The sequence below is a fragment of the Balaenoptera musculus genome, chromosome 15 (genome assembly GCF_009873245.2).
Source record: "Balaenoptera musculus isolate JJ_BM4_2016_0621 chromosome 15, mBalMus1.pri.v3, whole genome shotgun sequence".
Classification (NCBI taxonomy): domain Eukaryota; kingdom Metazoa; phylum Chordata; class Mammalia; order Artiodactyla; family Balaenopteridae; genus Balaenoptera; species Balaenoptera musculus.
The window spans coordinates 22,334,263-22,361,978 of record NC_045799.1 but is presented as its reverse complement, the minus strand read 5'-3'; the positions used below and the strand labels follow the sequence as shown (position 1 = coordinate 22,361,978).

Below are 27,716 nucleotides of genomic sequence, written 5' to 3'. Positions count from 1 at the left end.
GTCCAGAAAAGATGAAAACTCTAATTCAAAAAGACACATGCACCCCAATGTTCACAACAGCACTGTTTACAATAACCAAGACATGAAGGCAGCCTAAATGTCCACTGACAGATGAATGGATAAAGAAGATGTGGTACATATATACCATCTACTCAGCCATAAAAAAGAACAAAATAATGCCATTTGCAGCAACATGGATGGACCTACAGATTATCATACTAAGTGAAGTAAGTCAGAGAAAGACAAATATCATATGATATCACCTCTTTGTTGAATTTAAAAAAGTGATACAAATGAACTTACTTACAAAACAGAAATAGACTCACAGATGTAGAAAACAAACTTATGGTTACCAAAGGGGAAGGGGGGAAGGGATAAATTAGGAATTTGGGATTAACTGATACACAGTACTATATATAAAATAAAACAACAAGGACCTACTGTATAGCATAGGGAACTATATTCAATATCTTATAACAACCTATAATGGAAAATAATCTGAAAAAGAATATATATATACACACATATATATGTATATATGTATATAACAGAATTTCTGCCGTACACCTGAAATTTACACAACATTGTAGATCTACTTCAAAAAAAAAAAAAGGCTTCTATAAATGTGTATAAACATTTGCTGAAATGGGCTGTGATAAAGGGGCTTGAAGAATCGACGGTGTCTGGATCTCACTTCCGTAGTCCTCTCCGTTCAGCTCAAACCCACTGGCTTGGGACAAACATCTGACAAAGCCCAGCGGCCCGGATCCACCAACCCTAGCAACGAGGGCGGTCGGAGCTGAGCTCGCTGGTTGCTCAGGAGCGTCACTTCCGGGACCGAGGTCGCCAGGAACCACTTCCGGGGGCGCGGTGCGGCGGCGCTGGAGGTGAGTGCGGCGATGCTGTGGCCGGTCCCGGGCTTCGGGGCGGGGTGGAGTCGCAGATGCTGAGGTACGGAGAGGGGCTTAAGCTCGGGCGCCGCGGGCGGCGCTGTTCTGCCGGCCCGGGGGCCACTGCGTGCGCGGCGTAAATAACTTCCTGGGTCGCTCTTTCGGAAGTTACTTGGGAGGGGAGTTTGAGTCCCAAGGGGGCGGAGAGCCTGTCTTGCTGTCCCTCAGCGCTTTAGTTCTGAGCAGGGCCAGAACCCGGTGCTCCTCACAGTTGTGACCTGGCCTTTCTTCCCACTGACGGAGCTTTAGGAGGAGCCAGAGCCCTGGAGTCAGCCTGGCTGGGATTTGACCCCTGAGTGTTCCCCTATTGCTGTGTAACCGTGGGCGAGCTCTGGTTGCCTCTCTGGTTCTCAGTTTCCTCCTCTGTAAAATGGGCGCATAGGGTTAATCTGAGGATTAAATGAGTTGGTGAATGCAAGGTGCTTAGCAAATGCACAGTGCGTGTTCGCTGATTTATTTCTTTTTAAGGGAAGTGGGAAATGAGTATGTGAAACCTCACTTTTTAAGTGGTGGCAACAAATTCGGATTTAATAATTACATTTTGTAGGACATCTGCCCACCAGCTTCAGCCTACTGGCTGCCAGTTTTGACTGCTCTAGGAGATGGCTTACCTTTACATAGGACAAAATTCTAACCCAGTTTTGAGCACTTCTTGGGAATTTGTTGTAATGGGACGGGTCTGGGTGTACAGCCCATGGCTGTAAGACAGTAATTCCTGACACTGATTTTCTGTTCTCCAGTCTCAGGACAGAATTTTTAAATCACTTCATTGGAAGCCAAGGATCCCCTACCAACATCCTTAGAATCTGTTTCTTTGAGTCTATAAGAGAAGACTTAGTTTCTGTTTGCTAAGTCTGGACAGCTATACATGTCTCAGGGGTTATTTATTTATTTTGAAATAGTGACTTTTTTTTTCCAATAAACTTTTTATTTGAGAACTATTTTATTTATTTATTTATTATTAATTTATTTTATTTATTTTTATTTTTTAGGGGGCTGTGTTGAGTCTTCGTTGCTGCGTGCGGGCTTTCTCTCGTTGCAGCGAGTGGGGGCTACTCTTCTTTGTGGTGCGCGGGCTTCTCATTGCGGAGGCTTCTTTTGTTGTGGAGCATGGGCTCTAGGCGCGCGGGCTTCAGTAGTTGTGGCACAGGGGCTCTAGAGTGCAGGCTCAGTAGTTGTGGCGCATGGGCTTAGTTGCTCCGCGGCATGTGGGATCTTCCCGGACCAGGGCTCAAACCCATGTTCCCTGCGTTGGCAGGCGGATTCTTAACCTATGGGCCACCAGGGAAGTCCCGAGAACAATTTTAGATTTACAAAATTATTGTGAAGATGCTGCAGTGAGTTCCCATATATCTCCCACACAGTTTTCCCTATTATTAACATTTTACATTAGTATAATACTTTTGTCACAGTTAATGAACTGATATCAGTAAATTATTATTAACTAAAGTCCATGGTCTCTTCTGATTTGCTCAGTTTTCTCCTAATGTCCTTTTTTTTGTTCCAGGATCCCATATTACATTATTCGTGTCTCCTTAGGCTTCTAGGACTGTGATAGTTCCTCAGACTTTCCTCGTTCAGATAAACTTGACAGTTTTGTGTATTACTGGTCAGATATCTTGTAAAATGACCCTCAGCTGGGATTTGTCTGGTGTTTTTTTTATGATGAGATTGGAGTTATAGGTTTGGGGGAGGAAGACCACAGAGGTAAAGTGCCATTCTCATCATATCACATCAAGGGTATATACTTTCAATATAAGGTATCACAGATGATGTTAACCCAGATCACTAGCTTGAGGTAGTCAAGTTCTTCCACTGTAAAGTTACTCCCCTTCCCCCACTTTTCCGTATTGTACTCTTGGAAGGAAGTCATTATGCACAGCCCATGCTTAAGGAGTGTGGAATTACACGTCACACTTTAAGACAGATTATCTACATAAATTATTTGAAATTCTCCATGGGAAATTTGTGTATTTATTAAATCATTTATATCAGTATAGTCTTGGATATTTCTTTTCATACTTTGGGTTATAATCCAGTACTACTTATTTTTTTGTCCAAATTGTTCTGGCTTTGGCGATTGGGAGCTCTTTGAAGTGGCTTCTGTATCCCTTTGACATACCCTGATCAATGTGTCTTGGGTTTTTTTGAACACTTTCTTACTTTCTGTTACAGGTTCATCTTGTGTATTTCCTGCATCAGTCCTAGAGTTAACCATTTCTCCCAGGAGCCCTGGTTCCTTTTATTGGAGAATGGTATCAGAAACCAAGATCTGGGTGCTAGGTGTGCTCATTGCTACTGGTATGCCCAGAGCAAAAGAGCAAGAGATGTATGTGTGTAGACTAATCTCCCTCTCCCTTTCCACATATATATAGACACACACACACACACACACACACACACACACACACACATATGTATATATATAAATATGTAGCCTTCTGTATCTATATTAATCTAAATATGAGTTTATACTGATGTCTGCAACACTCATCCATTCCACATGGATCATTCTAGCCTCCTCTGGCTTAACTGTAACCTTCTACTCCAACTGTAACAAACCTAGCTCCCACCATCTACCATCCATTTACTTAATTGTTCAATTCCAGTGTATATGTATAGTTGTTTCAGAATTGGTAACCTATATCCCATGTGGGAAACAACTTTATTAACTAGAGTACAGTGACATATACAGTTCCTTTTGCCTTTAGTCTTACAAACTCCATCCATTTCCAAAGTTACTGAGGTCAGCACCTGATTCCCCCTATCCCTTCAGTGAAATCGCTTCATCCATTTCTAATACATTTAGATTCAGAATGTCACATTCTGCATTCCATCCTGGATACCTAAATGATTTTTTTTTTAATTCATGTACATTAAAGTTTACTCTTTGTGCTGTAAAGTTTGCTGGGTCTTAGTTGCAGCACGCAGGCTCTTCGTTGTGGTGTACAGGCTTCTCTAGTTGCAGGGCGCAGGCTTCTCTAGTTGTGGCACGCGGGCTTAGTTGCCCTGCGGCATGTGGGATCTTAGTTCCCCGACCAGGGATCGAACCCACGTCCCCTGCATTGGAAGGCAGATTCTTAACCACTGGACCCCAGGGAAGTCCAGTTCTATGGGTTTTGACAAATGCTTAATGTCTTGTATTCACCATTACAGTATCATACAGAATAGTTTCACCTTCAGGTTTTATTTTTAATTTCTCTCTTTCAGATTTCATCTCAGAAATCTTGTTGGCCCTCTCTTCAAAATATATCTACAACCTGAGAATTTACCGCCTCTACTGCTACCTGGCGCAAGTGTGTCTTTTTGACTATTATGTAGTAGCCTCTTAACTGGTTTCCCTATTACCACTCTTGCCCCTCTACATTCTGTTCTCAACACAGCAGCCACAGCGACCATTTAAAAATGAGTCAGATCATGTCGTTTCTTTGCTAAGAACTTTCCAGTGGCTCCCCTTTGACCCAGAGTTCTGCTGGTCCTACACAGCTGCTCACTCTACTCTCTCCTCCTTGGTCATAAAGTTCATTCCTGCCTCAGGACCTTATCCTTTGCTGTTTCTCCACCTTGGGGTACATAACAGGAATTGAAATGACTTGTTCTTTCACTTTTTTCTTGCCTTTGCTGAAATGACACCTTCTCAGAGAGGCCTTTGCCTGACTACCTCATACAAAATAGCACCCCTTATCTCCCTTTTTATATTTCTGATAATACTGCTGCCATTACATACCTATATGTGTGTGTTTGAGTGCCTCCAATTGGATGAAAACTCCATGGCAGGAACTAGAATGATGCTCAGTAAATATGTGTCCAGTGAATGAAAGCTTCAGACCACTGGTATCTGGCATTCACAGATGAGCCTCAAGGGGTCGGATAACCTTATGAAATTGTTTGCCATGTCTGATAATAAATGGCTCTGTACTTTTTATGAAATTCTGATGGGGGTATGAGTTTCCCCCCATGTGTAAAAACCTTTGCTCTTAAGCAAGTCTGGAGCATCACAGGGTTAGAGACCTAGCGGGATGTTCAGCGTTGCCCTGACTCACTGGTAGAGCCTAAGCAAGCACCATGCCTCTCCGCTCCCCCTCCTCCTTGTTAAATGAGGCTGTTGGTTGGGGCATCTGCTCTTACTTTAAAGGTGGGAAACAACCATAGGTTTCATCAGTTACCAAATATCTGAGTCAGGCCCTGGAAGAAACTCAAGATGGACCCTGGGTCCCTGCTGTCCAGGAGCTTATAGTGGAGCAAGTAAAAACATTAGACTGTGTAGTATTTCTCAAACAATAAGAAATACATTTTGAATTTTGACCCAGAACATCCTTGCTTGGATGTAGATGGATATAACTGGTTAAAAAAAAAAAGCTTCAGGACACAATACTCACCCTTACTGATATGATATTTTCTATTGTCATTTACTTAATTAAAGTACTGGTTAATAAAATTAAAGAGGAAAAAATGTCAGCTGCAGCCCCCTTAATGGTTTCCATGGCTCAAAAATTGGCCACAGCCTGCAGTTTGAAAACCATTGACCACCAGCTAAGTTTCAGTCATACCCACCAGCCAGTTTGAATCCTAACTTTGCCACTTCTCAGCCAAGTAATCCCAGGGTAGGCCACGTAACCTCTCCCAAGCCTCGGTTTCCTCATCCTCGTTAGTAATACCCGCCTCCCAGAGTGGTTGTGAAATGAATGAGGTGCTGACTGTAAAGTGCTGTGCACATCTGGCAAATGATTCGCTTACTGCTACTGCTGTGACAGTGTCGGGGGTGGGGTGGGGGGAGCAAAGCCTTTCAAGGAGTCTGAGGGATAAGAGCCTCCTTTTTGGGAGCTGAAGGATGAGTAGGACTCTTGAGACTTCTGTATTCAGGAAAGGAAAACCCAGAAATCCTGGCAGGCAAACTGGGAAGTAAAGTGTAGGGGTACAGAGAAAATTAGACAGGAGTTCTAAAGCAGACACAAGATGTACAGAGCATTTTATGTTTTCCAGAACTTTATTACAACCACCCTCTGGTTGTACCTGCGCTGTCCAATGTGGGAGTCCTCTAGCCACATGCAACTATTTATAAATAAAGTAAAAGTAAAATGAAAAATTCAGTTCCTTAAGCCTCATTTAAGTGCTTAATAGCACATGGGGCTGGTGGCCACCATATTGGAGAACAGAAGTATAGAACATTTCCATAATTGCAGAAAGTTCTCTTGGGCAGCGTTTCATTAGACCCTATAAAAGCCTTGTGAGAGGAGTAGATAGGCATGGATTTTTCTTTTAGATTGTATTCAGTTTTTTCAATGATATTCCCCCCACAATTAAAACTTATGAGCCCTTCACTTTAACAGCAACTATTTACATTTTCTTATGGCCTCTTTTGATCTTTAGCCAGTGAAATCATAGTTTATACATGGCTGCAGTCAGTGTTTATGTAATTATTTTCTTTTTTCATTTAATATAATTTTGCAAAGACTTTCTGCTGACCTGATACACCGCATACGTACTTGCCATTTTAGCCAACGGGGAATATCCCATGATGTACCATAATTGGGTTAACTGCTTCTTTATTGTTGGACACTTTAGTTGCTTCCTGCTTTTCAGTATTATGAATAGCACTGCCATGAACTTTTTTGTACCTGAAGCCTTTTTCTTCTTTTGAATTGTTTCCTTACTGTAGATTCTAGGAAGTGAGTTATTCAGTCAAAGGATATAACCACTTTTATGGCTCTTGTTATATTGCCTAATTGCCATTAAAAAAAAAAAAAGCCTAAATGCATTATAGCTTTGAATAGATATTATTGTTGTTGTTTGGCTTCTGAGAACATCAAGTCTGTAGGAGGTCAAGAGATTGGCCCAAAGTGTAGCTAATTGCTGATAGAAGCAGGGTCTGTGCCCCCGCCTGACTCTTGGCCCCATGTTTTTATTGTACTACAAATATTCTTAACAATGTTGCTGTGAGTAACACTAACAAATCTAAGTATTGATAAGCCCACTAGGCTTGTTACAGCCTTAAATGTAAAGTTTAGGGCCAAGGCCATTTTAAAAAAGTGTATATTTATGAGGTGCAACTGTGAAGAAATGAGAGAACATTTTTATACCTTGCTATTCACATGGTGTAAGGATATAGTGTCCTGTCTGGGCTGTATGTTTCCTCCAGTAAAGCTGTTCTTGCAGCAGCCTTGGAATTCACTTCAGGGCCAGTTTCTGAGCCACCCCAAACAATCTGCCTAGGATCTGAGCATCATAACCTTGTATTTGACCAAAAATGGTATTCCTGGGCTTGAGGCTCCACCTGATTCACCACACTTGGATCCAGATGATGTTGGGTTCCTTCCAGAAGTCAAATCCTTCCTGGGAGGATGAAGATCTGCCAGCTCTGAGGATTTTGGGGGGGGGGGGAAAAAGTGAGCCTCAGGCTTTGAAAGCCATTCCCAAAGGAGACCGAAGTGGTGGGAAACAGTGGCCACCTTGTCGGCTCGGGCACATCACCTTCCTAAGTGACTAGGTTGAAAGGTAGACAATGCGCATTTGCATAAACCCCAGTCTGTTCACTTGGAAGGTTGTTTTTGTCATCCTTTAGTCACTACTCCTTCATGTTGGAAAAATGTTGCAAAGCAGTGAAGCCGCAGAGCCAAAGTGGAGGAAGGTTTTAGGATAGTCTCTTAACCCAGAGCCATCCGTAGGAATATAATGCAGGCCATGTGTGTAATTTAAAATTTTCTAGTAGCCACATTTAGAAAGTAGAAAGAAACAGGTACAGTTTGTGTGTGTGTGTGGTAAAATATCCATAACATAAAATTTACCATTTTAACCATTTTTAAGTGTACGGTGTGTGTAACCATCACCACTATTTCCAGAACTTTTTCATCATTCCAGACTGAAACTCTGTACTCATTAAACAATGACTCCCTATTGCCCCTCCTCCAGCCCCTGTAACCTATATTCTGTCTCTATGAATTTGCCAATTCTAGGTACCTAATGAGTGGGATCATACAATACTTGTCCTTTTCTGTCAGGCTTATTTCATTTAGCATGTTTTCAAGGTTCATCCATGTAGCATGTATCAGAATTTCATTCATTTTAGTAGCTGAGTGAATGTCCTTTGTCCTTTGTCTATACCACATTTTGTTTATCCATTCATCTGTTGATAGACTCTTGGTTGTTTCCATCTTCTGGGTATTGTGAATAGTGTAGCTGTGAACATTGGTGTACAAGTATCTGAGTCCATGCTTTCAGTTCTGTTGGGTATATACCTAGGGGTGGAATTGCTGGATCATGTGGTAATTCTACGTTTAACTTTTTTAGAAATTGCCAAACTGTTTTCCAGTATGTCTTTTCACTCTCTTGATAGTGCCCTCTGATGCACAGAAGTTTTTGATTCTGATGAAGTCCAATTCATTTTTTCTTTTGTTGCCTGTGGTTTGGTGTCACATCTAAGAAGTCATTGCCAAATCCAATGTCGTGAAGACTCCTCCTATGTTTTCTTCTATAGGTTTAATAGTTTTAGCTCTTAAGTTTAGTTCTTTGATCCATTTTGAGTTAATTTTTGTATACGGTGTAAGATAAGGGTCCAGTTCATTCTTTTGCATGTGTATATCCAATTTTCCCAGCACTATTTCTTGACAAGACTATCCTTCCCCATTGGATTGTCTTGGCACCTTTGTTCAGAAATCAGTTGAGTATATACGTGAGGATTTACTTCTGGGCTCTTTATTCCGTTCCATTGGCCTAGATCCTTATGCCAGTATCACACTGTTTTGATTATTGTAGCTCTATACTAAGTTTTGAAATCAGAAAGTGAATCCTCCAACTTAGTTCTTTTTCAACATCAGATGAAATTAATAATTTATTTAACCCAGTATATTATTTCAACATGCAGTCAGTATAAAACACTGTTAACGAGATATTTTATTGATACGTTCTTTTTTTTTAAATTAATTTTTTAAAATTTTTATTTATTTTTGGCTGCGTTGGGTCTTTGTTGCCATGCACGGGCTTTCTGTATTTGCAGCGAGCAGGGGCTACTCTTCATTGCAGTGCACAGGCTTCCCATTGCGGTGGCTTCTCTTGTTGCGGAGCATGGGCTCTAGGCGTGTGGGCTTCAGTAGCTGTGGCATGCGGGCTCTAGAGTGCAGGCTCAGTAGTTGTGGCACACGGGCTTAGTTGCTCCGTGGCATGTGGGATCTTCCTGGTCCAGGGCTCAAACCCGTTCCCCTGCATTGGCAGGCAGATTCTTAACCACTGCGCCACCAGGGAAGCCCTACTGATACAGTCTTATGTTCACACTATCTTCTAAATTGAGTGTGGACCTAACTGAACAGCCATCTCAGTTTGGACTAGCTGTGTTTCAACTCTCCATAGCCACATGTGGCTCAGGGCCACCATATTGGACAGCTCAGATTTAGTGGAAAGTTGCCTTGTGGCACAGATCCCTGAAAACACAAAGGGCTTTGGAGTCAGGTGGGCCTGGTTCCCAAGTAAGTTTTCCCCTTTCTCATTGGGGTGGGCCAAAGGAAGCCACTCATGGGTGCTGTGGTAGAGGGGGAGCAGTTCAGTCCTACCAGGGTAGGAGGAGGGCAGTAAGAAAGGCATGCTGGGGGGCGGGGCACGAGCTCAGCCTTGGAGGTAGAGTAGGGGCTTCGCCAAGCAGTCGTAATGGGAAAGGGCATTCTTGGCAGAGTGTGCCACTTGGGTAGAGGCCCAGGATTTGAAAGAGCTCAGTGCTCTTGGAGAATTACAGGCAGGTCTTTCAGCTCGACCAGTGTATTAGGAGTGGGGGACTCTGGTGAAGTGAGAGGCTAGAGAGGTGGGTTGAGGCCGGACCTGCCACCACTGGGCACCACTGCCCCTGTCGTCCATGTCCCCAGCATCTCTTATTTGGGTTACTGGTAGTAGCTCCCTCACTGGTCTCCCTACGTCCACTCTGCACCCCCCCCACCCCGTTTAAAATGTAAATCAGGGAATTCCCCTGCGGTCCAGTGGTTAGGGCTCTGTGCTTCCACTGCCAGGGGCCCGGGTTCGATCCCTGCTTGGGGAACTAAGATCCCACAAGCCATGTGGCGTGGCCAAAAAAAAGTGTAAATCAGATTATGTCACTTTTCTGCCCAAAACCCTTCTGTGGCTTTACATTTTACTCAGTCAAATCAGAAGTGTTAGGGTCCTACAAGGTCAGTCGCCATTCCTTCTGATCTTACCTTCTTCTACTCTCCCTCCTGTATGCCTCTCTGGCCATTTTGGACTCATATCCCTGCCCTGAGGCCTCTACACTTGCTTTTCTCTCTGCCTGGAATATGCTTCCCTGAGATGCTTCACTGGCTCAGTCTCATACTTCTATCTCTGTCACTTCATTCCTGTCTCTTCTTCAGAGAGGCCCTTCCTGCCACCCTTTACAAAATAAAATGATGCCCTTCTGAAGCTTTTTTCAAAACAGTTATCACTAGATGGCATGTCCCATCTGGATGTGTTCTTTGTCCGCCTCTGTCCCTCTGTCCTGAGAGGTAGGCCCCGAGAGAGCAGGGATTTGTCTGTTTTACTCACTCTTCAGTGCTTGGTGTTCAATAAGTATTTGTTGAATGAGTGACTGGATGTATAAATGAACAAATAAATAAAACCTGAAACAGAGCAGGCCTTCAGCAAACGTATGTTGATTTGAGATTTTTGTTGAAATGTTTGCATTTATTTATTTATCTCCTGTAACTTCATTTTTGGAAAAATTTCAAACATACAAAAAAGTTGAAAGAATGGGGCAATGACTCTCCATATATCCTCCACTTAGGTTCAAGAATTGTTAACATTTCATCGCAGTTGCTTTATATATTCTTGCATGTATGTGGGTGTGTTTGTGGAAGTGGAACCATTTAAACGTCAGTTGTAGAAACATGACATTAACTCTTTGCATTTAGAAGTTGGCTCTGGAGAGTGGTGAATCGGAGGGGACCTCAGGCAGCAAGCTGGGGCCATGGCCTCCGACCTGGACTTCTCCCCTCCCGAGGTGCCCGAACCCACATTCCTGGAGAACCTGCTGCGATATGGACTCTTCCTGGGTGCCATCTTCCAGCTCATCTGTGTACTGGCCATCATTGTACCCATTCCCAAGTCCCACGAGGCGGTGAGTCCTTCCCTGTGAGCCTTCGCTCCTTAGACCGGGTTCTAGGTACTGAAAATAGATATCACAGCAATGAAGACTAGCAGGGATTACGCAGGGCTTTATTGATTTAGAGTGTCCCTAAATTCCCACCTGGTGGCATTGGGCCATATCGTTCATACCTTATTTGTTCACATGTGCGTTAAGCAGATTTTTATTTAGCACATACTTACTGTGTGTCAGACTCTGCTGAAAGATGTGGTGTGTGCCCTCAAGGAACTTCTAGTCTTTGGGAGAAGGGCAGATATGTAACAAATACACGTTTCCCTGAGAAGTACAGAGTACTGTGAGGGTGTATAACAAGGGGGAAGGACCTGATCTTACACTGGGGCAGGGGCTGGGTTGTTCCCCCTCCCCCAAGGAGAGGGAACTGCATGTGTAAGGACCCGAGGAATGAAGGAATGGTTTAGGAACTGAATGCAGGTGACTGTGGCCAGAGCACAGAAAGGACACGATGAGAACAGCCAGAGGAGTGGCGGGTCCCCAGGGGTTTTAAGGAAGAGAGTGACATGATCAGGTTGGCTTTCTTGTTGTTTTGACTCTCGTGCTATAGGTCTCTGTATTCTGTAGCTCTGTACCCTCCTTCCACCACCCGACTCCCAATTTTCTCACGACCTTGCTTTGCTGGAGAAAGCAGGTCATTGTCATCTGCCACATCCACATCCAGGATTTGGCTGATTGCTTCTCTGTGGTGTCATTTGGCATGTTGCCTTGTTCCCCATATCTCCTGTCAACAAGAGATTCAGTTTAGAGGCTTGATTCGATTCAGATCAAGTTATTTAGTGAGAACACCTCATAGCTAGTGCTGTGTACTTCTTATTACATGTCATCAATCACACTTGGTGTCTGGTTGTCACACAGAGATTCTAAGATATCTGTGGGTTCAGGTGGTAATAGCTGATCCCTCTGTTATTAAATCTTCATTTTATAACTCTTTCACCTGAATGTTTTTAGCATCCACTGATCATTGCTTAGATCCATTATTTCCTTTGGCCTTTATTAGCTGGAATTCTTCAATGAAGAAGACCTTTTCCTCATCCCTATGTGGTTACTCTGAAATGCTGTTCATAGTAAAAGGCAGGATAAATGCTTGGTTCTTTCCCTTTATTAGTGTTCAGAACAGTGAGTTTGGGCTCTAGCAACCTCCAATCTTGACCAATAAAGCTTTGATTTTCAGTGGGAACCCCATGAAGTTGTATGAAATATTGTCTACCAAGGAAACCCATTAGAGACTCATTGCCTAGGGTTTTATTGGGGACAGGTGACATAAGCACCCTCTGCCTAGCACAAACCAAAATTCCAGACTTCCAGCAAGAAGGCAGGTATTCAGCATAAACCATATTGTTTCCACAAACAGGTTAGTCATAGTGAGCCATTCTTTTTTTTTAGATTTTTGTTTGTTTGTTTTGATGTGGACCATTTTTAAAGTCTTTATTGAATTTGTTACAATATTGCTTCTGTTTTATGTTTTGGTTTTTTGGCCACAAGGCATGTGGGATCTTAGCTCCCTGACCAGGGATCGAACCCACACCCCCTGCATTGGAAGGCGAAGTCTTAACCACTGGACTGCCAGGGAAGTCCCATAGTGAACCATTCTTATCAGTTCTGGGAATTGTGGGAACCACCCAAAATCCAGTTTCCCAGATGCCAGCCAAAGGCCAACCTTGCAAGCTGGCTTTTCTAAGGATAGCTGTTTTCTTTTCTTTCTTTCTTTTTTTTTTTTAATGTAAACTCTATTCACATCTACAACATACTTATTACAGTTTTCAAATAATTATGTGTTTTTTTCTCTACTAACAATAAGACTCAGAGTGAAATTTATGATTTCTTTGTGGTTCTTTTTGGGCCCCAAAATATGTCCCATAGTTCAGAGTACTATGTTTAGTAAAGTCTTTTCTTCACATAAGTATACTCCCACCCAGACATACATTAATTTGCTTCAATTTGTTTTTAATTTTTAGAGGTATTTCCTTTTGATTTAATTTAAAAATTATAGAAAACTTTTATATACAACATTTCCCAAAGTTAAAACTACGTAACAGGATAGAGTCACAGAAGTTTCCTTTAATCTCAATATCTTCCATCCTTTTCCCTTTCTCCCTTGATAGGCAACCATTTTTATTTTGATTTATCCCTCCTTTGTTTCTTTTTGAAGAAGTATGCAAATGGATATGTGTGTGTGTGATACTTATTTTCTCCCTTTGATGCACAAAAGATAGCATCCTACTAAACACAGTTTTACATGTTTCTTTTTTTACTTAACGATATACAATATATTCTGAAGATACCTATCTTGGAGATGACTATGTCCCAGAGATCCTGCTGGTGTAACTGGGAGGAACCCTGGCAAAGGGGCAGACTTGGGGTGGGGATGGGGAAGGAGCATTCTGGGTTCAGTTTTAAACAGGTGTCTTTAAGATGTCCAGGTGATTCTGTCAAGTAGGTAGTTGCATCTGCCGGTCTGTATCAGGAGGAGGGTCTGTGCTGAGTGTTGATCAACATTTGAGAGTCAATAAGATGTAATTAAAGCCATGAGAGAGGATGAGATCTCTTAAAAGGGAATATGGAATAAGATGGGGAGAGCCTTGAGGAGCTCCAGCATTCAGGGAACCAGCAGGGAGGAACAGCCAGCAAAGGTGGGGAAAACCTTGGTGAACATAGATAGGCATGTGGGCTCTGGATTGTTCTGTTCATCTACATTTCTTATTTTGGGGTTTTGAGAAGGAAGTCGTGATTGGAGTTTTTCTGCCCACAGTTGTATCACACTCTAAAGACATAATCCTTGTGCTCTGTGGCTCTGTCCTCACAGATGCAGCGTGCTGCTGGGCATTATAAATAACAAAACATTTTTATCGTCATTGGCCACTGATGAAGCCTGCCAAGAGTCATGAGGGAGGGAGGTGGTGAATGTTCTTGTTTTACAGGCAGAGATGTAGTCAGAGGTGTGTGGCCTTACGGAGAGCCACAGCTCACCTCCTGTTGTATTCTTAACCCTTTGAGGCTAGCCATAGAGGCCCAGGTCCATTTATCAAACTTTCAGAAAAAGGGGTGCCCTTTACTGATCTCTGAGGATTTTAGTGACGTCTTAGGTTGAGGTCTTTCAAGGCAGGGGGTTGACAAAGGGCTCCACAGTATGCCTCCCCACCTCCGCGCCGCCCCCCCCCCAGCCAAACCTGCTGTTTAGACATTTAGAGGTTAATTTTGGATAACAACCTCATCTTTTATTATTTTTTTATTATTACTTTTTTATTGAAGTATAGTTGATGTACAATATTATATAAGTTACAGGGGTACAACATAGTGATTCACAGTGTTTAGAGGTTATACTCCATTTATAGTTATTATAACATATTGGCTATATTCCCTGTGTTGTACAATATATCCTTGTAGCTTATTTATTTTATACATAATAGTTTGTACTTCTTAATCCCCTACCCCTAACTTGCCCCTCCCTTCTTCCCTCTTCCCACTGGTAACTGCTAGTTTGTTCTCTATATCTGTGGGTCTGCTTCTTTTCTGTTATATTCACTAGTTTGTTTTATTTTTTAGATTCCACATATAAGTGATATCATATAGTATTTGTCTTTCTCTGTCTGACGTATTTCATTTAGTGAAATACCCTCCAGGTCTGTGCATGTTGTTGCGAATGGCAAAATTTCATTCTTTCTCATGGCTGAGTAGTATTCCATCATATATATTTTATATACCACATCTTTATCCATTCATCTATTGATGGACAGTTAGGTTGCTTCCATATGTTGGCAATTGTAAATAATACTGCTATGAACACTGGGGTGCATGTATCTTTTCAAATTAATGTGTTTTTTTTGGATATATACCCAGGAGTGGCATTGCTGGGTTGTACGGTAGTTCTATTTTCTTTTTTTTGAGAAAACCTCCATACTGTTTTCCACAGTGGCCAATTTACATTTCCACAAAGAGTGTACAAGTGTTCCCATTTCTCCACATCCTTGCTGACATTTGTCATTTGTGTCCTTTTTTTTCTTCTTTGTGTGTGTGTTTATTTTTTTAAATTTTATTTATTTATTTATTTATTTTTGGCTGTGTTGAGTCTTCGTTGCTGCACATGGGCTTTCTCTAGTTGCGGCGAGCGGGGGCTACTCTTCGTTGTGGTGCGTGGGCTTCTCATTGCAGTGGCTTCTCTCATTGTGGAGCACGGGTTCTAGGCACACGGGCTTCAGTAGTTGCGGCACACAGGCTCAGTAGTTGTGGCTCACGGGCTCTAGAGCACAGGCTCAGTAGTTGTGGCACACGAGCTTAGTTGCTTCACGGCATGTGGGATCTTCCCGGACCAGGGCTCGAACCCGTGTCCCCTGCATTGGCAGGCGGATTCTCAACCACTGCGCCACCAGGGAAGCCCTGTGTGTTCTTTTTGATGATAGCCATTCTGACAGGTGTGAGGTGATATCTCATTGCGGTTTTGATTTGCATTTCTGTGATGATTAACGATGTTGATCATCTTTTCATGTGTCTGTTAGCCATCTGCATGTCCTCTTTGGAAAAAACGTGCCCATTTTTTAATCAGGTTGTTTAGTTTTTTGATGTTGAGTTGTATGAGCTGTTTATATAGTTTGGATATTAACCCCTTATTGGTTATATCATTTGCAAATATTTTCTCCCATTCAGTAGGCGGTCTTTTCATTTTGTTGATGGTTTCCTTTGCTGTGCAAAAGCTTTTACGTTTAATTAGGTCTCATTTGTTTATTTTTGCTTTTATTTCCTTTGCTTTAGGAGACAGATGTAAAAAAATATTGCTACAATTTATGTCAAAGAATGTTCTGCCTGTGTTTTCCTCTAGAAGTTTTACGATTTCCAATGTTACATTTAGGTCTTTCAGCCATTTTTAGTTTATTTTTGTATATGGAGTCAGAGAATGCTTTAATTTCATTCTTTTACATGTAGCTGCCCAGTTTTCCCAGCAGCATTTATTGAAGAAATTGTCTTATCTCCTGTATATATTCTTGCCTCCTTTGTCGTAAATTAATTGACCATAAGAGTGTGGGTTTATTTCTAGGCTGTCTGTTCTGTTCCATTGATCTATGTGGCTCTTTTTGTGCCATTACCATACTGTTTTGATTACTGAAGTTTTGTAGTATAGTCTGAAGTGAGGGAGTGTGATTCCTCCAGCTCTGTTCTTTTTTCTCAAGATTGTTTTGGCTATTCGGGGTCTTTTGTGTTGCCATGCAAGTTTTAAAATTATTTGTTCTAGTTCTGTGAAAAATGCCCTTGGTATTTTGATTTCATTGATTCTGTAGATTGCCTTGGGTAATACAATCATTTTAACAATATTAATTCTTCCAATCCAAGAGCATGGGATATCTTTCCATCAGTTTGTGTCATCTTCCATCTCTTTTATCAGTGTCTTATAGTTTTCCAAGTACAGGTCTTTTACCTCCTTAGGTAGGTTTATTCTTAGATACTTTATTCTTCTTGATTTGATGGGAAATGGGATAACAATCCTTAATTTCTCTTTTTGATAGTTCATTGTTAGTGTATAGAAATACAACACATTTCTGTATATTAATTTTGTATCCTACAACTTTATCAGATTCAGTGATGAGCTCTAGCAGTTTTCTGGTGGTGTCTTTAGGATTTTCTATCTATAGTATCATGTCATCTGCAAACAGTGACAGTTTTACTTCTTCTTTTCCAATGTGGATTCCTTTTATTTCTTTTTCTAGTCTGATTGCTGTGGCTAGGACTTCCAATACTATGTTGGATAAAAGTGGCAAGAGTGGGCATCCTTGTCTTGTTCCTGATCTTAGAGGAAATGCTTTCAGTGTTTCACCATTGTGTATGACATTAGCTGTGGGTTTGTCATATATGGCCTTTATGAGGTTGAGGTATGTTCCCTCTGTGCCCACTTTCTGGAGAGTGTTTTATCATATATGGATGTTGAATTTTGTCAAAAGCTTTTTCTGCATCTATTGAGATGATCATATGGTTTTTATTCTTCAGTTTGTTAATGTGGTGTATCACATTGATTGATTTGCAGATATTGAAAAATCCTTGCATCCCTGGGATAAATCCCACTTGATCATGGTGTATGATGCTTTTAATGTATTGTTAGATTCGGTCTGCTAATATTTTGTTGAGGATTTTTGCATCTATGTTCATCAGTGATATTGGCCTGTAATTTTCTTTATTTGTGATATCTTTGTCTGGTTTTGGTATCAACAGCCTCATCTTTTAAAATATAAGTGTGGTACAGAATATCTCATTTTCATTTATCTTGAAGTTTAGAGGAGTAAGGCTCACACAAGTGAATTGTCTTTGTAACTGAAGGTTACTGTATTACATTTTTTTGTTTTTGTTTCTGTTTTTGTTTGTTAGTTTTTCAATGGAGCAGTAGCAAAAAATACAGTACCATTAATTTAACTTTTTATTGATGCACCACCCCAGCAAATGGTCCTCAATTATGCAGGGATTCTACTGCCAGCTTTCCTCTGCATGCCCCCATAAGGCAGCCTTTTCTCACTCCCCGAACTATTAAATAAATGGAAAGGAAAAACAGTATTCTGTGTGTCTAAACAGTCTTACAAAGAGAGGGTGAGTGCTAAGACTGTGCTTAGAGGTTGTGCTTAGTAGCAAGCTGGGATTTGGAATTTGGATGGGGAGGGGAAAAGAAAGGGATTTTAACTTGGGGCTGGGGAGCTCTTATGGCAGAGGGGGACAGCTGTGGGGACTCTAGGCAGCCTAAAGGCAGGTGGGAGGTCCCTGAAAGTGGAACGTGGCAAGGACGTGGGAGAAGGTGGAGCCAGAGAACAATCTTGCTCTCTCTGTCACTTCACTTAGGGCAAAATCACCCCTCTTGCTTAGCCTATAGAAGCAAGGTTTATTAGTGGCTTTTTGGGTCAGAAGATAATATTTTTGGCTCCAGATGATGGGAAAGGCTTTGAAAAGCAAAAGAATGTCTTTCCTGTTGTTCTAGTGAGCTGATTTTTTGCAACTAGTTTATGACTTCAGTATTTCAATACTTAGCAGATTATTTGAAAGCTCTTTTGGGGGTAATCAGGGAGGAAAAAAAGGAACACATAGAAATGCTTCCCACCCCACCCCCTTTCTTTTCCATAGTAGGACAAGAACTACTTCGTAAAATTAAAACTAAAGTCCCTAGAATCCTAAGCCAAATGAGAACATTTTCTCATTGACGCCTCATTAAACTAAGACCTGAGAAAAACATTTGTTTGAGCCTGATTGAGGCCTGGGTCACACTTAATCCGAGCATTTTCTTTTAGGCTAGGTTCTAAAATATAAGAAGGTAGATCCTTGTACCGTTTCTGTCTATTCCAGGATGCAGCTGTGTTTCATCTCTCATGCCCAGTCTGATTGTTTGTATGGTGGCCATGGTGGAAAGGATTCGGGGGGTGCTTCTAGGCTCCAGAGTAAAGAAATTATTCATTGATGTTTGCCTTGAGCAAGGGACTGGGGAGTGGTAGCATGAATTGCCTGTCCTTGGGCTGGTGCATGATTCTCTATCTGGCTGCACCCACCTGGGGAATTTTCAAAGGCCTGGGCTGTACCTATAGAGATTCTGATTCAGTTGTTCTCTGAAGCCTTGGATCAGTGTTTTCTTAAAGTGCCCAGGTGATTCTGTTATGTAGCCACTGGTCTGGTCCTTAGACCATTTTCCTGAAGCACAAACCAATTTGGGGAGGACAGAAGGTGTTCAGTTCTACGTGTGTTAAGTTTGTAATAATAGCATGACATCCAAATGGGAAAGAAAGAGCCAGTGAGAATTTGGGGATGGAGACCTGGGAATTATTTTAACCAACATAACATTATTTCTTGAAACCCTAAGAGTGAGTTGCTAAGCTTTTCAGGGGAAATGAAGATTCAGGGAAGGCCTGAACTTGGGGCACGGCCGACTTTGAGGTAGTTTCTGTGCAATGTAGAGGTACTGAAAAGATGCGGGTGCTCTCCCAGAGCAGGGATGCAACTGGGCCTCTGGAAGGAGTGGGCACCAGGGCCCCATCACTCACCGTCTGCATCCCCTCTGCCTCCCCTTCTGTTCATCTCCTGTCTCTCACTTCTCTTGTCCTGCTTCCTCTGCTCGCTGCCCCTGGGGTAAGATGGAACATGGCCACTAACAGCTCCCAAAGTTTACATCTTTCAGCTGCAGCATCTGGAGGCTGCCTTTCTGCTTGGTCCCAGTTCCAAATTCCCTAGAGAAGGAACTGTAGCTGACCCAGCTTGGGACTGCTATGGCCAGCGTGGGGGAGGGGAGCATCCTGTGGTGTGACCTCTAGGGGTGGAGGGGAAGGTCATTTCCCAAAGGAACAGGAGTGCTGTGCAGACAAAACTGGGGGTCTCCATTCCTTTCGCTCTCTTGGAGATGGGCAGACTAGTGGGCAGAGGGCTAGGAGACTGTGGTCACCCTGAAAACCCCCGAGTGGTTCAAGGAGGGCACAGAGATTGGGCAGCAACGGCTGAGTGATGGAGGAGAGGCTGCTCAATGTGACAGTGATGCCGTGTTCAGGCTGCTCTTCTTCATAGTTTGGTTTCAGGAGAACTGAGTTCTTACTAGGGAGTCCCAGATCCCTAGGGCATCCCTAGATAAAGACTGCAGAAGTCTGTGAGCTCCCTGCCGTTGTGTGCAAACATGTGATGTTTTCATGCTTAGGCACATTTTCTGGGAAGATAAGTCTATTGCTTTTCTCAAAGTGGAGAGCAGCAATTTTAATGAGGTGGGAGCCAAATTCCAGGAGTGAAGGAGTAGGTAGTGAGGAAGTAAAGGTCGGGAACCCTTCTACCCCTTCCCCACAGCCTTCCTGAGCTTCCTCCCAAGCCTCTTTTGTATCTTTTTCTGCCCAGAATGTTGATCCAGTCAACACTAAGCAAGCGGGTGTTGACTTTTAGTTCAGCGACTCACGTAGCAGGTAGTATTAGTTCATCGGGCAATTAGTCGTTCCTAGTAGTTTAAATGCTGACTATTCTCATGTCTTCATATGTTTATGTCACATCTGCCCAGCCAGCTGCCAGCCCCTGGGTAGGTACCTTCACTTCCACCCTGCCGTCTTTGCGTGATTGCCTCAGTCTCTTCTGTTGAAAGCTCAGAAACTTGGTTCCATCAGTTTCCTTAGAAAGAGACTGTTTTGGCTCTTAGAACTGGGAATTTCAAGGCACACCTGGGTTCGGAAGCTCGCAAGGTCTTCAGGGCTCTGTCTCTCCATCTCCTGGCTCTCTAGGAGTGTTGGCTTCATTCTGAGGCCCTTGCCGCATGTCAGGAGGATACAGCAGCCCCAGTCTGTGTCCTTATCGCTCATGATTTACAAGCAAGAGAAGCCATTTCTCTGCCTTTGCTCACTTTCCAGATCTCATGGAAGGCCTCTGCTTGGCTCTGGCTTGACCACATGTCCGTACTTTGCCCCATAGGTGGGAAGGGGCATTGGGTCCATTTCTGGCCAGGCCACATTTAACTGGCCACTCCTGTGGTCACAGTGACTCAGAGTCCCCCAGAACCACATGGGACAGGGAAAGGGCATGGCCCCGACAGAGAGTGGGTGCTGGGCAGACAAAGACAGCTGTTGCCCAGCACTGTGATCCGGCAGAGGAGAGCTCACCAGAGTTGATGGCAGGAGTGGTGGCTTTCTATGTGATGCCCACATAGACTTCACTGTCAACCAGAAAGTCCTGCAGTGTTTGGAGCCCTGAAAGGGATGGAGCCTTCCCGGGGGCAGCGGGGCAGTGGCCTAGATGTTCAGGGGGTCTTGATTTTAAACTAGACCCCTGATTGCCAGCGAAGGCTGCTGTAGTAAATAATTAACTTGGGCAGGTGTACACCCATTCTCAACACCTCAGGAGACAGTCTCGAAGAACCAACTTTGCAGTTCTGCCCTGTGTTTTTTTTTAAGCTTGGGAGGCATTTGCAGTTGAATTGGGCGGCAGGGTGTTTTTTGCTTAACAAGCAGTTCTTGAGAGACTGCTGTGCGGTGGGCAGGGCGAAGGTCTAAACATGGTCTCGAGATGTGTACCGGCTCAAGGGAGAGACGGCGGAATACACACGGAGCCGCAGACCAGCCGGTGGGCAGGGCCTGCGGTGGTGCTGAATCGTGTCTGGAATGAGCTCCCCGGGCTGTTCTCTCTAATCACAGTTCTCCTCGCCTGCCAAGCGCATCCTGGACTCTGTCTCCGTTCGCCTTGTGGAGCCCACATGGATGGCCTCCCTCGCTTGGTTTCAGCTAGTCCTGTCCTCCTCTCAAGGCCAGTGCTAGTCCCAGCCCCGCAAGGTCTCCCAGCTCCCACCCTGCCCAGGGCCTCGGGCAAGAGCGTGCAGCAGGACGAGCCAGAGCTTCAACACTGGGTGCCTTCCCCTGCCTGAGCCCGTGTCCCAAGCTAGAATAGGAGGGCATTCATGCCCGACCCACGCCATTCTTGAGGATCAAGTGAGGCAAGGTGCTTGAGGCTACCTGAGCATAGCACAGTGGTCTTCTTTCCCTGGACCATTTTAGAGGAGAGAAGAGTTTCAGTCTGTGTAGAATGACATTTTGTCCTGATTTATTGGACTAAATACACACTGAACTGTATAGCGGAAATCATAAAATTCTGTGTGCTTTCCCTGCTGGAAGAGATTTGATGCATTGTGGCACAGATTCGATTATTTGAATCTGATGAATAGCAGCAATTTTCTGGCCTTGTAAGTGGCTGTGGAGCTGCTTCATTATTGATGAGGCCTGTGTCACAGAGGACACCTCCGCAGACCCAGGAACCACCTGGGGTGGGGAGTGGGGGGTGGTTTCTTTTACTCCCCAAAGTGAGATTGCTGAGGGAACTGAAAATTTGCTTCAGAGGAAGCGTGATTGAAAGGTGGGGCCGTAGTGTTCAGGGTCTGCCGTCTGCCTGGCTTGTACCAGCAGCGTGCATTTGAAGAGAAATTAAGTCAGCCATTTATTGAGTCATTCTTACCAGCTAAGAATTAGGAGCTACAGCTCTGTGTGGCTAGGACCCCAGCATCTGAATCACGTGTGTAACAGCTGCCTTTGCTTCCCTGTCCCTTGTGGGGAAGGCGGATGTGCCCCACTGGGTTAGTTGGTATGTCTTGGTGAACCTCAGTTTCCTTGCCTGTAAAATGGGGCTCACGGAGATGGGCTTATCAGGTTGATGGGAGGCTGAGCAGCTGATGTTTGTGAAGCACCCACGTGGTGCACATCATGAAGTGTGCGTCCTTTTCATTACCCTGTACTGCCCGGCACAGAGGCTGCATGCGCTGGGCACAAATAGATTGGTGACAGGTGCTGAGCACCTGTGCAGAGCATGAAAGAGAACAGAGCATCTGGGAGATACTGGCTGGCCAGTAGCCCAGAAGTGACAGGGTGGGCTGCATGAGAGGGCATGCCCGGGGACAGGGCCAAGGCTGCAGTGGAATAGCTCTGGAGGCCACTCAGGGGTTCTTGGAATCTGATTTATACAAATAGGGACACCTGGAGGCTCTTGGAATCTGTCTTATACCAAGAGGGAACCAGCAACACGTTTAAAGCAGAAAACAGACTGGTCAGGACGGTCGTTTTAGGAGAATAGGCTCTGAAAGCAGTGTGGTGGGTGGTGAGGAAAACCTTGGGAGGGGCAAGCAGGAGACTGGGGGCTCTGAACCGGCTCAGTAGTGTGTGTCCAGAGGGCGCCTGGGCGGAGTTGAGAGCCGCATGGAAAGCAGAGTGGACCCGCCACGGGGACAGATCGGATGTGGAGGCACACAGGGAATGGCGAGAACTCAGAGACGGCTCGGCGGTGTCTAGCTTGGGTAACTGGGTGGGTGACGATGCCAGAAACTGAGCTGGGGGAGAGGGGAGGAGGTCTGGGGTGAGGAGGAGACAGATAATGCGCTCAGATGACTCAGTGACTGTACTCTGTCCATGCGCCCACAGAGAGCTGCTCTCAACTGTAGGAGCAAAGCCTGACTCGAGGAGTGCTAACCCACTTCCCTGACTCCTGCCACAAGCAAGGGGGTTCTGAACGACCCATCGGCAGGATCCGGAACAAACTGTTATTGTCATTCCACAGTCACCTGTGCTTCCAGGCGCTGCTAACTAGGGAGAAAGTAGATGTCACAGTTAACTCTAATTCTTGGTTGCCATCAGCGCCGAGGTCCCTAGGAAACCCGGGAGAGGCTATACCATACAGCCGCTGAGAGCTTAGGATTATCCTGGCCCTGCCGCTCGCCAGCTGAGACCTTAGGCAGGTCACATAACCTCTCTGAGTGTCTCTTCTTTCGTCTATCTAATGGGGCTCCTTATGGCACTTTGTGAGGCAAAAATAAGATATATCCAGGCCTCAGAACACAGGGCCTGGCGTGTTGTAAATAATATTAGCAGCTGTTGTGGCTGTTATTATTAGTATTCTTATTGGTGGCTATATCTAGCCATGCTTTAGAGTATGAATATTGGGTTTAAAATCTGCTTGTGTCCTCTCTACTTATGGGAAAAGTGAGGCTTAGTCTAAAGTGTTACATCTTCATGATGATAAACAGCAGTGAAGTTCCCATGCTTATGGGAGATCTTGTGTTTTCTTTCATTTCATTCATTCATTCATTCATTCAGGAACAATTGAAGCTGTCCAAGGACTAGTAGGGGAGACCATCATGAGCACATGTAGCTTTGGTAAAATGAGTGGCATTGTAAGGTTCCTGGGTGCCTGGGGCGTAGGGGTGGAGGAGGGGATGCACCTGCTGGAGGAAGAGGAGCGGAGGAGGAAGGCTAGACAGTGAGTAGCAGCCCTTGGGCTGGGCCAAACCATGGGGAAAGGTTTACTGGGTGGCCAAGGAAAGAAGGGTGCTCCTCTTGTTTAGGGGTGAGCACCAGAAGCCCTGGGGCCTGGCCCAGTGTGGGGGGTGGAGGAGAGCCCAGGGGAGGCTGGAGAGGTTGTCTCCTTAAGCTACCATCCCAGGAGCAGGACATGAGACTGTGGGTGATGGAAGCCACTGGAAGGTGTAAGGTGGGGGGATCTGCATTTTAGAAAAATTCTTTTGGCAGGTGCACAAGGCATGGCATAGAGAGAGCAGGGAGGCTGGTTGGCAGTGGGGAAACTGAAGTAGGGCCTTTGATGCTCAAGAGAGTGGCCAGGTCAAGGTGGAGGAGGTCTAATCAGCAGGACTTGGTGACTGATTGGACGGAGGGGAGGAGGGGGAGGGTGGGGTTGCCAGGACTCTGGTTGCTATGACCATGGGTGGGGAGGAGGGCCAGGCCAGATGGAGATGGGGCCATGCTCTGTCTGGGCCAGTTGAGTTGGAGGTGCCTGGGAGGTGCCAGTTCCAGTCATCTGACAGACAGCTGGGTCAGGAGAGAGGTCTGGGAGGTGACAGAAAGGATGAGGTGAATGAGAGAAGGTCTGTGGCGTAAGGGAAGTAAGGGAAGCACTGGGGACACAGCTGGGCGTCCTCATCTCTGGATTCTGAACTGGCCCCACTGAAACCAGAGGAGGCGCCCAGCTTGAGCTCAGAGGGGGGCTCCATCCCTGGAGATCCTGGTGGGCCTCGGCAAGTTCCCTGTGCGTAAACCCTTTGTCTAATCAGGCCCTGTTTGTCCAGGGCGTGCAGGGACTGACTGGTTTCCACTGGCCGCACAGGTACTGCGCTGGGAATGGTTTCCAGCTCCCAAAGTCTCCAAAGGCATTGTGCCCTGTGGGGTTTGCCTTAAACAGTAGCCTTCCTGCTGGGCTCTGCAGCCATCAGCCTGTGCACTTGACACACTGGCTCCTCTGAGGTTTTGTTTTGTCTGTTCGTTTTTCTAATGGGCTAACCTTTTACTTTTCTTTCTTTCTTTTTTTTTTTTTTTTGCCAAGTTACAAAAACAGTATCAGCACAAGGGGACAGGCTGGGGAAGTCCAGAGCACAATCAGAGACCTGGCCAGGGGAGGGGCCGGTACCCTGGTTATCTTGGGAAGATCCCCCATGGGTGCCTGGGACTGAGCTGGGCCTTTACACCTGGTGTCTCAGCTGGCAGGTGGGCAGGGTGGAGAGCAATGATGGCCGATAAGAGGGAGCTGACAGACCTTTGGACTGGGCCTTAGGTGGGGACCGCCCCTCCACAGCCATGGTCCTGCCTCTTCTGTCTGACGGAGACTCGAGGCTGGGGCCAGGGGCTGACGGTGAGCAGGGAAGGACAGAGAGTAAAGCAAGCTGGCAGCTCGGGGCTGGCCAATTAAACACAAAGAAATACTTTTCTAGAAACAGCGTGCTCCCTCCTCGTATTCTTAGTCTGCTATTTGTTTTCCCATTTTTAATAAAAGAACACAAGTACCGAAAACATTTCCTTACTATTAGTGCTGGGGACAGCGGGGGCAGGGGGCAGGGCACCTGAATAAAGGGGCAGCCACTGCTCAGCCCGTTTCTTCCATGAGGGGGTTCGGGGCCAGTGTCACTGGATGTTTAAAGTTTTCAAGGAAAGCAAGGACTCCAGATCGAATGGGAAATCTCCCAGTTGGCTCAAATTCTTAAAAGTAAACACTGCAGGCCAAGTGAAGTCTGCCTGTGGGCCGGGCGAGCCCTGTGGACTGCGGTTCGTGTTCTCTGGGCTAGATGGGACTCTGTTAACATCCTGCCTGGCTGTGGCACAGTGTGATTTATCACCCAGGGAGGAGGGGACACCCGACGGGACTGAGGCCACTCCAGAGTCTCCTCTGACATGAGCCTGTGAGGCTGTGACAGGCCGAGTCCCTTCCCCAGAGTCCACTGTCTTTATCAGCTCAGTGAAGGCCAGGGCTTGCTCTGTGGTTTTGAACCTTTTTTCATCAGCAGAACCTTTGTTTAAACCAAATCTTACAGGGAACAAATCACAATGTACATGACAGATAAAAACCAGAGCTGCCCCAGATGTAGGGAGAGTCTGGAGTTCTGCCCTGAGGCTGCCCCTCTGCCCTTTCCCACAGGGCACCTCTGCCAGGAGCCACAGAACTCTGTGTGGTGGCCGCCCGGCTGCGCTTTCCACCCTTCCCTGCCCCGGCATCTGTGCTTGAATGGGCGGAGGAGAGTAGCAGGGCCGGCAGGAGAGCAAGCCACAGTAGGTCTGCCCAGAGCCGGCTCCCCGCCCGCATTCTGCCCAGTCCCTGCGCACAGTGGCCAGCCGGCCGTTGGGTGCACTTGCACTTACTGGGGGCTTTCCATGCATTTTTGCCTCCTCACATTAGCCCTCCAAGTTGTGCACCACTGTTTCCATATCACAGGTGGGTAAGCCAAGACTCAGAAAGGGGAAGGGAGTTGCCCACAAGGTCACTTGACTGGAACTGGGGGAGCCTCGATTCCCCCAGGACTGTGAGACTCCAAAGGCTGCCTCCTCCCCTCGGGCCTCCTCCCTTATCCTTCACCTGCCTCCCGGGGACAGTCCCAAAACATGTGGATCCTGGGGCCTGGCAGTGATGGTTTCCATCCCTTGTGTCTTTGCGGCACACTTCCGTTTGCAAAGTCCCCTCAGACATGATCTCATTTTGCTGGTGTCAGGCTTGATTTGTCTAAGCAGGACTCTCCTTTCTGTCACCACACAGGAGGCAGAACCATCTGAGCCCCGAAGTGCGGAGGTGACGAGGAAACCCAAGGCCACTGCTCCTTCTGCAAACAAGAGACCCAAGAAGGAGGCCAAGAAGAAGCGGTAGAAGAGGCGGCCTGTGGAGCCCGGTGGGCGGGCAAGGGCCTTGGGGGCTGCCGTCCCGGGGCTCAACCTTCTGTTCCCTCACTTTGTCCCGGGCTCAGGGTCTGAGGTGGCTGGGACACCCTCTGACCACAGAGATCTGGACAGTCATGATAGTTCCCAGGCCCCAGTGGGCAGACCACCACTTCCTCTACCTTCTGCTTCCATGATGGTTTAGGGCCAAGGGGACTAAAACACCCTTTGAGCAGAGACTGTCTTGGAAGTCTCTTCAGAAGTTGGGTCAGCTCACAGAGTTGCATTTTCTTACTGAATCCTCGTGTCCTGCCTTTAGTCACCCACCTTATAGATTTACACTACATTTTCGAGTCATTATCTAATGCTGACAAGCCCACCTTGTAGATTTACACTACATTTTCGAGTCATTATCTACTGCTGACAAGCCCCGCCCATCTCCCATTATCTGTGCCCTGCAGATCAGATCTGCTAATCAGTCCCCTTTGTCTCTGCTTGTGCAGATGGAGCCGGGCCAGGCCTCCCCTGTTTGTTTAGGTCAAGGTGCCAAAGCCACTGCAGTGCTAGTGGTCCCACTAGTGAAACAGCCAGGCCTGAAAGATGCCTGGAGTGAGAGCCAGTGGAAGACCCAGCCAGGGTGATGCCCCATCCTCCTCCAGCACATGGAAGGGATTTGGCTGAGTGAGAGTGTTTTCTTGGGCCCAGACTTCCTGAGCATCTGAAATGGGGGAGGGCTTGTCAGTCTCAGGCCAACCTCTCTTCAGCCCATCACAGCACACTCAAGGTGTACCTTTTGGCTTCTGTCTGTGCCCCCTCCCACACCCCCCAGTTCTTTCAGGCCCTGACCGGTGAGGAAGAGTCATTTGGGGAAGTAAACGTTAATAAACGGCCCCACACGCTGAGCCGCCTGTGTGTCGCCTGTGCTGAGGGGGAGCGCTGGTCCCTCCCCTGTGGGGTGCGGGAAGGGCGCACCCCCAGAGAAGTGGGACAGTGGGGCCGGGGTTGGCCGGAGCGGGGGCCGTCTGGTCAGAG

General features: G+C 45.7%; 1 protein-coding gene across 8 annotated transcripts; it reads left to right on the top strand.

The window, feature by feature from the left end:
• The first annotated feature begins 844 nt into the window (after positions 1 to 844).
• Positions 845 to 27,586, top strand: MANBAL (mannosidase beta like). Of its 8 annotated transcripts, none has more exons than XM_036827428.1 (4): positions 845 to 951; positions 4,161 to 4,246; positions 10,838 to 11,040; positions 26,569 to 27,586. In XM_036827428.1, exons 3-4 carry the CDS (start codon positions 10,891 to 10,893, stop codon positions 26,674 to 26,676), a joined length of 258 nt encoding a protein of 85 aa, XP_036683323.1. In that variant the 5' UTR covers positions 845 to 951; positions 4,161 to 4,246; positions 10,838 to 10,890; the 3' UTR covers positions 26,677 to 27,586. The 8 variants fall into 8 exon arrangements, with proteins under 8 accessions (XP_036683323.1, XP_036683319.1, XP_036683324.1 ...); XM_036827424.1 differs by having other exon boundaries at positions 10,835 to 11,040; XM_036827425.1 differs by having other exon boundaries at positions 852 to 887; positions 10,835 to 11,040.
• Positions 27,587 to 27,716: the final 130 nt, after the last annotated feature.

Bases quoted from the DNA above. Each gene is read 5' to 3' on its own strand.
- MANBAL (XM_036827428.1), top strand. From the start codon at position 10,891: ATGGCCTCCGACCTGGACTTCTCCCCTCCCGAGGTGCCCGAACCCACA. The intron at 11,041-26,568 runs GTGAGTCCTTCC...GTCACCACACAG, and splicing joins TTCCCAAGTCCCACGAGGCG to GAGGCAGAACCATCTGAGCC.